General features: G+C 37.7%; 1 protein-coding gene across 1 annotated transcript in view; it reads right to left on the reverse strand.

The window, feature by feature from the left end:
• Positions 1-5,208: 5,208 nt before the first annotated feature.
• MAP3K1 (mitogen-activated protein kinase kinase kinase 1) overlaps positions 5,209-12,423 on the reverse strand; it is a 77,278-nt gene continuing 70,063 nt past the window's right edge. Inside the window, exons 18-20 of the mRNA XM_050794656.1 lie at positions 12,242-12,384; positions 11,400-11,531; positions 5,209-7,851 (exon numbers count right to left, since the gene is read on the reverse strand). Of these exons, the coding sequence (XP_050650613.1) occupies positions 7,702-7,851; positions 11,400-11,531; positions 12,242-12,384 (425 nt within the window). The 3' untranslated portion in view covers positions 5,209-7,701. The remainder of the gene's footprint in view (positions 7,852-11,399; positions 11,532-12,241; positions 12,385-12,423) is intronic.

Genomic DNA, 12,423 nt, shown 5'->3' on the forward strand with positions numbered 1-12,423 from the left:
TAGTAGCAGAGTACTAGCTGGAAATAGAGTTTGAAAAGCTCAGAGGAAGAGTGGTTGGCAGGATGCATGGATGGATAGATGCATGGATGGATATAGATGGATGGATGGATGGATAGATGACCCTGCCAGCTGTCAGCAGAGTGGTTCTGAGAACAAGAGACCAGGAAAGGGCATCAAGTATCTTGCTACAGCCTCTCCTTTTGTTGTTAAGTAGACTGTTGGAAGGAGGTAGAGGGACTAGGAACACCCTGTTATGCAATAGATAAGCATTGAATCTAGGTTTTAGAATGGAAAAATGCAACTCTCAGTGATTGTTTTGAGTTTTTTCAGCATTCTAAGGGGAGCACTGAGATTTCTGCTCTATTCCTGAGAAAGGGGTGAGATAACGTTTGATTTTCAGATATCTGGCAGTCAGTGCAAATTAAAGAAAAGTTTTACTCTGCTGCCCTCTTCTGGATGTTGCATAATTGGCCAAATAATTCTTCCACGTTGTTCCCTTCACTTTTGCTCCTAGACAGACTTCTGGACAAAGTAGGTTATGCACGTCATCTCCATGACCATGCTTGCCCAGATATGATCATGTTTCCTTCCAGTTGGCTTCACTGGAATGGTCCTTGCCATTCCCCTTGTGAGACTGAAGTTCTTATCTTACCTGACGTCTGTGGCTTTTGAAATTACTGACCTTTCTTTAAAACATTCTCCTCTCTTGATTTCCCTGACCCTGTGCATTTCTAGTTTCTGAAGATGAGCTCTTGTCTCCTTTATCTATTCTGCTTCTGTCTATGCCTTAAATCTTGGTCTTCATCGGGGTTCTGGTGTTGGTTTTTCCTCACTGAACATATTCTCCTGAGTATTCTCCTCTATTTCCCTTGTCACTCATTGTGGTAGATGTTGTAAAGTTACCTGCTTGATGCCCATTCTTCGACTTCCTTACAGCTGGGGAGTTCTAGTCAAATGAAATGTGAGTGAAAATCTCAGAAGTATTTTTAGGAAAGTTTGTGTCTTCCTGACACAGGCACTACCTTTTTATTTTCCTTTTTCTTTCTCTGATTGTAGATTGGAGACCAGAGTTGGAGCCTGAGGATGAAAGCCTCATGCTAAGAGGAGTGGAGCGGAAAGATAAAGCATGGCAACATCGATGACATCCTAGGCCTAATACACCGGCCCTGACCTGCTTACCCTCTCTCGTTCGTAGGCTATGTGTCCAGTCACTTTTACATGCAGCTGAGTACAACCCTACATGATCTATCAATCGCTTCAGTGACCATTTATATGTCAATAGCTTTCACATTTATTATTTGCAACCAAAGTATCTCTGGAGGTACTGATGTGCATATACAGTATTACTGGAAACTTCTACTTGAATATCCTCCAGACAACTCGAATTTAACATGTCCAAAGCACATCTTGTCCTCCAGTCTACTCCCCTGTCATTTCCTTGTATCAGTAACGGCACCAGCGTTCACACAGGTGACCAAGCCTGGATAGCAGACGCATCCTCGATGTCATTCTCCATCCTCCTCATACCCTTCCCCCAAGGTCATTTCTACAATCTTTCAATTCTGCTGTTTAATATCACTCAGATTTGTCTCTTCCTCCTCATTCCTATGATGCTACCTTTACCTAGGCTCTGGATACTGCAATTGCCTTCTTTCTCCCTGCCTTTTGTATTGGCCCATGTGATTCTTTCTTCAAGATACTGCAAGGGTGCTCTAACGCACAAATATCGTCGTGCCACTCTCTCCCATCTTTTTATTTCTCCTCCTATCCTTTCTCTCCATTTCACCCTGGTTACAATCCTCATCCTCTCACTATGTCTACATAGATGTTGAGAAATCTTATTAAGCAAATTGACTTTAAGGGAAGCTATCACTTAGTTATCTCAAAAATAAACTCTTAACAGGAATCTCAGCATTGTGGGAAAAAGAATTTTGGGGCATGAAGGATTTATCCCTCACCACATCAGCTTAGGCTGGTTTTACCTCTACAGATCTGATAAGCTACAAACTGAGGGCCATGAGGCATGGGGTATAGAGATGTCAGGTTGCATACCAACTAATGAGATTGGCTTCAGTCATCGATGGAGTTCTTTTGGTAACAGATTGTGCAGACAGTTAGCTATTGCAAAATAAAACCTACAAAGTTAACTCTAACATTGACAACATATTTGAATGCTACATATGCATATGAATATTTTGTAACATGATACTTGAGCTATAGTGGTAAGCACTTCACATTAGTGTGTATAGTTAAGACATTAATTTTCTCTTCAGAGGTAAGCTCTCTAGCATCTATAATCAGCATCTCCACTTTTGTTCATCTCACATCTTAGAAGACAAAAGTCTTGGCTGGGCATGGTGGCTCACGCCTGTAACCCCAGCACTGTGGGAGGCTGAGGCGGGCAGATCATGACGTCAGGAGATCGAGACCATCCTGGCCAACATGGTGAAACCCCGTCTCTACTAAAAATACAAAAAAATTAGCTAGGCGTGGTGGCGAGTGCCTGTAATCCCAGCTACTTGGGAGGCTGAGGCAGGAAAATCGCTTAAACCAGGGAGTTGGAGGTTGCAGTGAGCGGAGATCATGCCACTGAACTCCAGCCAGGTCACAGAGCGAGACTCTGTCTCAAACAAAAAACAAACAAACAAAAAGACAAAAGTCTTAGATCCAATTTCCCAAAGCTGAGATTCCCCTCTAATTTTCTACCTCTTTTGTTTTCTAAGTCTGGGCACAGGTCAGAGGTCAAAAGGTAGTCAGCCACAGGCCAGTAGTCTAGCCCAAATAGTTTTTATAGTTCTTAATAAGGATTTAAATTAGTTTTTAATGTTTAAACATAGGGAATTGCACCTAAAATCCAGATTTCCAGTTTCTCTTGAAAATTTAGAGCATTTTACAACACCGGGCTTTCATTCTGACATGGTAACAGTGGCCTACCTTGGACATGAACTTGACGCAAACTCTTAGGTCTGCCACAAGCCTTGCTGGGGATCTAGTCCAGTGGGTGTTTTGAGTCTGTGACCTTTGGGTCTTTCATAAAAACACATATTGTGCATTCACTACATGCCAGGTACTATTCTACACCATTTATATAGGCTCTCTTACTTCTCACAACACTGTCACTTTCATTTTATAGATGCAGAAATGGAGGTTCGGAAAGTCAAAATGGGGGTCACGTAGCAGGTAAGTGGCAGAACCAGATTTAACCTAGGTTGTATCTCAGGTCCTGTAGTCACCAAATCCGTCATTACCTACTTCAAGAGGCCAGTCCTTTCCTTTATCATCACAGCTCAACCTGGCATTTATGCTTACAGTATAATTTAAAACGGCCAAACCATGTCATGACATAGAAAGACAGCAATTTGTGTAAGTTTTCATTAGTCACTGTTTTCCCTGACTGTAGTTATTTCATGCATTGTTTTATAACAAATGACTTACATCAGTTCCATATGAGCATAATAGCCCAACATTTTTCTGGTTTCTGACATGAAGACTGTCACCCATTTTATAAAATTATTAATATCATTTAAAAAGAATTAAGGAGCAATAGAATTGATTCTATTCATCTGGAACAAAAACTTTTCTCCAACTTAATATTTTTCTTAAGTGACAGAAATATACCCTTTTGCAAAAATACCCAAAACCTATTTAAAAGATGTACATTTAAAATCAAATTATACTTTGGGAGGCTGAGGCAGGTGGTTCACCTGAGGTCAAGAGTTCGAGACCAGCCTGGCCAACATGGTGAAACCCTGTCTCTACTAAAAATACAAAAATTAACCAGGTATGGTGGTGTCCACCTATAATCCCTGCTACTCGGGAGGCAGGAGAATCCTTTGAACCTGGGAGGCAGAGCCTTTAGTGAGCTATTGTGCCACTGCACTTCAACCCGGGCAACAGCGAGACTGTCCCCCCGCCAAAAAAAAAAAAAAAAAAAAAAAATCAAATCATACAGAAACTTGAAACCAATGTAGAGAAACAAAATGGCTTCTGAACTCTGACATTAACCATCCTGCATGGATATTGGTTACATGGGGGAGGGGAAGAATTAAGCAAGTCAGTCAGTATGTTGGGAATAATCGGAGTCACGATTCTGCCTGAAAAGGAAGTTACAAATCTGGAAAAAGGGAAAGCTTGAGTGAACCCTGTTGGCGTTGGATTGCAATTGGAAGGTTGGTGTGAGCTCATGGTTTTTATGTGTATGTATGTAGGTATATGTATGCATATTTTACAAGTGTGTGCAGAACTGTATATATTCATATATATATTCTAGCTCTACCAAGAGAGCCAATGAGCGGTGACACACAGTAGAATTGAGCCTATCTAGCACCCAGATCTTGGTTTTAAAAATACTGTTCTCCATCAAAGGAATCAGAGCTCTGGGAAAATGGCTGATCCCAGTGCCAAAGGAGACACTTTGGCGTAAGATGGGGCTGAAAGTATGGAAGTTTAAAGAATAATGGTGGCTTGCCAAGGATAGAGAAGCTAGCTTTCAGACATTCCCACTGGGCAAATCTGCAACTTGAGCAAATATATGATACATGAAAATAAATGGGAGAAGGGAAAGCTCTTCTTTGCAGCATTTTGCTGCAAAGGAACTAGATCACCATCTGGCAACCATCAGAGTAATATATTCAGGCAAAAAAGCTAAGAGCAGAGAGTTAAAACTGGGCAAGAAACGTGATATTTATGTAGCCTCAAATATGGCCCCTAAATACTTTCAATTATAAAGGTGGATTTTAATTATAAAAGGAAAGAGTAACTATACAGTGTTACTATCAGTTATCACCAGTGACGGGGCAAACGACCTGTCTGCATCCTGACATGACACACCGAGAGGAGCACAGCATCACCTGTGATGTTCCTGCCAAAAGTGTGTACTCTGAATCTAATTAAGAAGCAGCACCAGACAAACTCAATTTGAGGGGCTTCTATAAAATAATAATCTGAAATCTTTAAAAAATTAAGGCCATTAAGGTCAAGGAAGAACTAAGAATGGCCCTGGATTCAATGAGACTGAAGAAACATGACAACTGAGAGCAACTTGTGATCCTGGTTTGGATCCTCTTGCTATAAAGGACATAAATGGGCAGCTGGCGAAACCTGACTAGGGTCTTTGGGTGAAGGGTATACAGAAGTTCTCTGTGGTATTCTTGCAACTTTTATATAAGTATGAAATTATTTCAAAATAAATAAAAGTAACAATTAACATTTGTTCAAAAACTTTTATTTACTATAAAGACAAAAACACCAAAATAGGTACAAATACTATAAAATCGGTTCAATGGGGTAAAAATTTTAATTAAAATATCTCAATATATTTAAAATAACAAAGGATACATTTAAGCCAAATTTTCTTAACCCAGAGATTTTTTTTTTTTTTTTTTTTGTAACATTTGCTTACACAGTAAGGTGCTAATAGAAGTTAGCCCTTAAGCCCTGGAAATCTTAGGAATCATAGTCACACAGCAAATATAATTTCATTGTGAAAGTGAACTTTGGTAGAAGAAAAATCTATAGGACACCTGAGGTAGTAGAAACTGGAATAAACAGTAGTAGACGTTATTTACAACTTGAGTACCAAATAACATTAAGAACACAAAAATAATTACACGATACAATTTCCAGTCCAGCTTTGATCCAAAGAAAATAAGAATATTACATCACATTTGCATTGAAAACAAAACAAAAAACAAAACGCCACAATTACCAGCAAGCTGAGGGAACTGCAAACAAACTCAAACACAATGGATTTTGAAATCTACAGATAGTTTGAGTTTGAAATGTGGTGGGCATGGTGATCTACAAAGTAATACTGATTAGCTGAGGTTCCTCAGTTTATACAGTTTACATTTTTGTCAGACACAGTATTCATCTGACCAATGATCTTCCAGTACATAAAATGGCAAGAGTGCATCCTTTAAAGCTTGCACATGAGAGACTTGGAAACAATCTTATTAGAATTGTGAAAATTCTAAGTAGTCAAAAAATAAAAAATAAAAAAAAAAAAAAAAAAATAAAACAGAAAGTCAAGTACAACACATTTAGAGCTACCAAACTTCACATTTCTGTACTATTTTTTAACTCTTCAAATATCGCCAATCTTCCAAAACAAAGGAATGTAAAATTTCACTAAGAAACATATTCACATAAAAAACAAACTGCCTTTTAAAAATTATAAGCAATATATCCCTGTAAACTTATCTTGTAACTTATTGTATTTCCAATTTGTGTTGTACATTTTAAATGTACTCTATATAGCTTATTTAGTTTATCCTGAGTCTTTGAGAATAACCAATTCTATTTCACACTGGCTTCTGAAGAGTTAAAACTAAAATCTCAAAAGTTGTATTTAATAGTTAATCAGTATTTGATTTAAAAGACTCACACACACACAAAAAGATTAAAAAGCTACCATTTTCCTTCAGGATTCCATGCATCTGAATTTAACTCCAGACTAAAACCATTAGGTAACTGTGCAAAATCCAAGGAATTAGTGTATAAATGAAATTCAATTCCACTTTTCTTTCTGAACACATTTTCCAAGTTCAAAGCAAATGTATTCTTTAAAAACATTACTGATTGGTAGTTGAATAATCTTTTTTAAAAATGATCTGCCAGGCCTACTGTAAAGAGATGATGCATGGTAAAAGGAAAATGGCAGTCATATGTTATTACCAGTAGTGAAGGTGAATGATGGATTGTTACATACAGAATAAGACTTAAATGTTGTGAAGTTTCCTACAGTTTGACAACCAAAACATCTTAAAAAATTCAAATAAATTTTAAGGTAATCTTGATCTTCGTTGTGAGTTGCATCACAGAGGACAGTTAATTTTTAGTTTATATTTAACCTGCACAATAAGAGTGGTGACTGACTCAAATGTAGGTAGTACTTTATTGTATTCCAATATAAAAAACAAAATTAAGTCTGTATTTTAAAAACTTTTACAATAGCAAGATATTTAATGAACTCTTGTTCATATCTAGTTTTTTTTTTTTTTTTTTTTTTTTTTCTGGTTTGAAAAAAAGATCACCTTTCCCTGAATAAACAAAAATGAATGTAAATAAAAATGAAAATACAAAACCATAATTTCCAAAAACGAAATGAATGGGCCAACAGTAAAATGCACAATGAGCCACAATTGCCCAGGTGTTTAAGAAAATAAAGGCCAACTGTGGGTCATAAAGAAGTATCAACTTTTAAAAATATATGTATGTAATGCTACTCATAGCATATTCTGACCTAAAAGAGGCAGATACTGATTTTATAGCCAGTGACAAAAAATCTGAACGGAATTGTAGAACCCCCGCTTGTGATCACTATATGAAATGGAAGAATAATTCAAATATTAAAATAGATTCTGAGCCCCTCAGCCGCTAATATTGCTGAAAAAGTGCCCCAAAAAAATAAAATTATGCTTCTGCAATTTAGTCATGCAAACTTCACTGTCTTCCTGTTCACCTAGGCCAGTTCTTTGAAAGGCACGGTGTACAATTTCTGCACTAGTTGTGGGCTTTTGCATACTGAGCTTAGGTAAAGATCATGATTTGTCAATCACATACTTAGGTAAGGGTTCCCCACTGGCCTCGTTCATAGCTGTTCAGTGGCATCATGGCCAGTAGAATATCAATGTGGTTCCCCAAAAGTTTTTTTCTCTTGTTGAGCATCCTGTTTCTATTGTAGTTGATCTGCATAACTGGCTACCACGTAGTACGAAAGACTGGATGCTTTAGTAGCTCTCTTGATGGAGGTCTGTCCTGAGGTTGAAGTTCTAAACAACGAAGAGCCACATCTCGTAAGCCGGGAGACAAATGTGAAGGGATCGATGGAGCAGTCGTTGCACTAGCAATCTGTGGAGAAAAAGCCAGAGTGTTGAAGCTTTGCACGACTGGAACTTCTGATACACAAGCACATGTGCATCGACCTCATAACCCTTACATTTACATCCTGAACAGAGAGAAATGAAGCAGAAGTGGGAGGATTTTCTGTTATCAAAAAGTCTATAAAAAGATTCATCCACCGGATGGGAGGTTTTCTCTAACAGTCTTTCAACTTTTAGGATTTTAGGATTTGATCAAATATATCCTATTCCTTATTATTTAAATCAACAAGGCTAAGTACATCAAAATGTTCAGGTAAAGTATTCACTCAAATGGATTCTGCTGTCCTCATAGTCAGTCTCCAAGATGGTTTGTTCTTACTGCACATTTTCTATTTCTTCAGCAGAGAGGGCTATTTAGATTAAGAAAGACTAAAACTGAAGAGTCAATTTAATACATAGAAAACACAACTGCATTGTTTTTTTCCTTCCATGTTGGACAAATTCTGATTCTTAGTATCAAATACACTATGAAGAATGATTTTATAAAAAAGTTTTAAGTCTGACTACTTTAAACTCACCTACCCACTCCTAATCACAAGAAAACTCTTTTTTTTCCCTATCCCAGTAATTTCATAAATGCTTTGGGTTAAAAAAATGCAAAATAATATAAAGAAAATTCCTCTAAGGTCTGTGATCCTGTATCACAATATACTCAGCTGATATATACACATCTTACACACCACAAAAAGGAAAAATACAAAACAAAAAATTAAAGTCCCTCTTCCTTCTCCCCAAATGTAACTTACTGTTGACGATTTGTGTGTGTGTGTGTGTTTGTGGAGAAAAAAGGCCAATACATTGACAGACGTAAGATTTTCTAAAATGTCTACAAAAGAGAAAACTTAATTTAGAGACAGGGTCTCTCTCACTCTGCCACCCAGGCTGAAGTGCAGTGGTTTGAACACGGCTCACTGCAGCTTTGACCTCCTGGGCCCAAGCGATCCTCCCACCTCAGCCTCCTGAGCACCTGGGAGCACAGGTGGTGCCACTATGCCCAGCTAATTTTTTTTTTTAATAGAGATGGGGTCTCACTATGCTCAATCTGCTCTCCAACTCCTGGGTTCAAGCTCTGTTCCCACCTCAGCCTCCCGAAATGCTGAGATTACAGGCATGAGCCACTGTACTTGGCCAGGATCACTTTATATACCTTGCTCTTTTCACTTAATAATATAATCTTGTAGCACTTTGTAAATCAACATCAACAGCTTTACACTTGTTTAATTTCTGTATAGTGTGGATAATTTAATTACTTTCTTGAGTAGACTGAATAATCTTGAACTTGACACTTGGTACTTCTAGACATAATCTTGAGTAAATTCCTAACAATGGGCACAGCTGAGTCAAAGAATAAGTGCATTAAAAATTCTGGCAGATATTGCCAAATCACTCTCTAAAAAAACATGCTACAGCAATTCATACTATCATAAACAGGGTATGGAAGTGTTTGAGAAAGCTTTGGGGTGATTCCAAAGGCCTCAAAGTATTTACTTCAAGTTAAGGAAACTGAAAATGTTATAGTACAATTCTCTTTAAACTTTACCTAGGAAGGAGAATGCCATGAAATCTGTTAAAATATGAACTGTGCCAATTTGAAAATTATTTACAATTGTTTCCAGGGTCTCACCAAAACTCTTAAAATAACATCAAACTTTCAAATTGATCCTAGCCATGAGTTATTTATTGAGCAACTTCTGTATAAGACTCTGAAAAGAAAAAAATGAATCAGACGTGAGGTAGTTTGAAAAAGGAGGCAAGATAGGAACATAACTAGGAGACAAGAAACAAAGTGTCAGAAACAAGTATGTACTAAAATGCTAGGAGAATCTGTGGAAGGAGTTAAAAGCGGGTGCCTAAGCAGGAGAAGCACAAAATGTGGGCCTTAAAGAGAGTAAGAATCTGAACCACGTAGAGAAGGAACATTGGACGTCTGAAAGAATAGAGGAAATGAGGTGGTAATACAAAACAGGTATTGTCAGAGAGGTGACTGAGGAGGTTATATAGTAAGTGTGGGGAGCACTGGAGGAGGTTACGGCAGGTGGAGTTGACTGTGTGGGCTGAGTGCTTGACTAAGGCCTAGGTGTTATTTTGTTTATCTTCATAGTAATCCCACGAAGTACGTGCTTCATGGGGTTCTTGCACCAATTTTACATATGAGAAAATAGAGGGTAGACACAAAAAATAATTTTCCTATGATCACATGGCCAGTAAGGGGTAGAGCCAGGTTATTAAAACTAGGTCAGTGTGACTCCAAAGCCCATGATTTCAACCATCACATCTACTGAAAAGCTAAAAATCTCAACCATTATCTATTCTATGGTGGAAAAGGAGATAACTGATTTGTGAGTTATAAAAAGGTACGAAAGGTAGACAGGACTGAACTGACTTGGGTGTGAATTTTAAAAATATACAAAATAGTAAATTAGGCCAGATGTGGTGGCTCACACTTGTAATCCCAGTACTTTGGGAGGCCAAGGCGGGCTTGAGGTCAGGAGTTCAAGACCTGCCTGGCCAATATAGTGAAACTCCATCTCTACTAAATATACAAAAATTAGCTGGGTATGGTGGCACGTGCCTGTAGTCCCAGCTACCCGGGAGGCTGAGGCAGTAGAATCGCCTGAACCTGGGAAGCAGAGGTTGCAGTGAGCTGAGTTCGCGCCATTGCACTCCAGCCTGGGCACTGCAGCGAGACTGTCTCAAAAACAAAAACAAAAAAACAAACAAAAGAAAATGGTAAATTAGATTTTAAAAATTTTGAATTATGTAAAATGCATGAGGAATTTCACGTTTTAAAAGTGATGGATGGATATAGATACACATATATATAAATGCAGTACATATTCTAATTTCTTCTAGGAGCAGTATTTTACTATTTGCTAATTCAATATTTGTAGCAACTTAACAGAGCATAACTACCTCAAATAACAAGAAGTGACTATGTATGTCACTAACATTGACAACACCACTGACAATACCAACTACTGGAAATATACACAGATGCTCTTCGACTTACGCTGAGGTTATGTCATGATAAACCCTTTTAAGTTGATGATATTGTAAGCTGAAAAATGCAGTTAATACACCTAACCCACCAAACACTGTAGCTTAGTCTGGTCTACCTTGAATGTGCTTGGAATACCTATATTAGCCTACTGTTCAGCAAAATCATCTGACAACACAGTCCACTATAGAGTATTGGTTGTTTACTCTCGTGACTGTGTGGCTGACTGGGAGCTGTGACTCGCTGCCACTGCCTGGCATCATCAGATTATATCGTACCACATATTGCTAGCTCAGAAAAAAATCAAAATTCAAAGTATGGTTTTTACTTAATTTGTATTGCTTTTACATCATCTTAAAGTAAAAAAAATTGTGTATCAAATCCTCTCTGAATAAATATACAATTTATTTATTTACCTTCATGCTAGATTGTTAGGGAGAACCCATCAAAATTTGCCTCCTGCCAAATTCTGCTGTACTCCTTTTAGCACCAAGAAGTAATTTTTATCTCACAATTACCTTAAATATCAAAGCAAGATGATTGGAGTGTTTTTCTGCATTCCATGGTGGTTTTGCACAAGCCATTTCTATAATAGCACAGCCAACACTCCATACATCACAGCTCCTTCCATACTGTTGACCTCTTAGTACCTAAAATAAATCAGAGTTAATTTGGAAATATGACTCATTTGAAAAAAGAGAAGGCCAATTTGTAGTTATAGATTCTACTTTCTTACCTTAGGGAGAAAACTGGTACAAACAGCAATTATGTGGACTACCTAAATCTAATTTATTTCATTAATAGCTTAATTTTCCAGGTATACAAAAATATTTTGGAGAATTGTGAGATTCTGAAGCAGAGTCACATCACAGAATTTTGCTCTTAGCAAACTAAGTGGCAAGAGGACAACAAACATTACTACATATGAACATGAAGAATTATGAACACGACAGAAGAGGCTGAATCAGAGGAACAATGCTTAAACTCCTTCCACTACTGACAGAACCTGCCTCTGTATGCTCATCTCCTTTTAGAATAGAGAGGGAATATTTTTAAAAATTTGTTATGTGCACTTTGAGTTTACTACGAAACAACTGCTATAAATTACCCCAAAATTCTTTATTAGTAACAGCCCTTAAGCAAATCTATTAGAACCTATTTTTTGAATCGTGTCAAGGCAAAGACAGAAAGGTTGGGAAGAAGGGTCTCAATGAAAGATACTATTAAAACCGTATTTTAAGGGCCATGGACTTCTAATTGGTAAGTACATACTAGATACCACTGCAAGATGGTTTAGTATAATGCTGTTACAGAGAACTCAAAAATATTTTCTTTCATCACACTCAAAGATGCTTCTCACCTCAGGTGCCATAAATGCAATTGTCCCCAGTAATTGTCCCTGAAACTCTCCTGCACCAGTTCCTTTTGATGCCAACCTGGCTGCAGCTCCAAAATCTGCAATTCTTAGTCTCTGACCAGTGCTGTCAATTAGCAAATTGGCACCTGTCAACAAACACAGCAAATGACCTTGTACATTAAAAA

This window comes from Macaca thibetana, chromosome 6, assembly GCF_024542745.1.
Source record: "Macaca thibetana thibetana isolate TM-01 chromosome 6, ASM2454274v1, whole genome shotgun sequence".
Lineage (NCBI taxonomy): Eukaryota > Metazoa > Chordata > Mammalia > Primates > Cercopithecidae > Macaca > Macaca thibetana.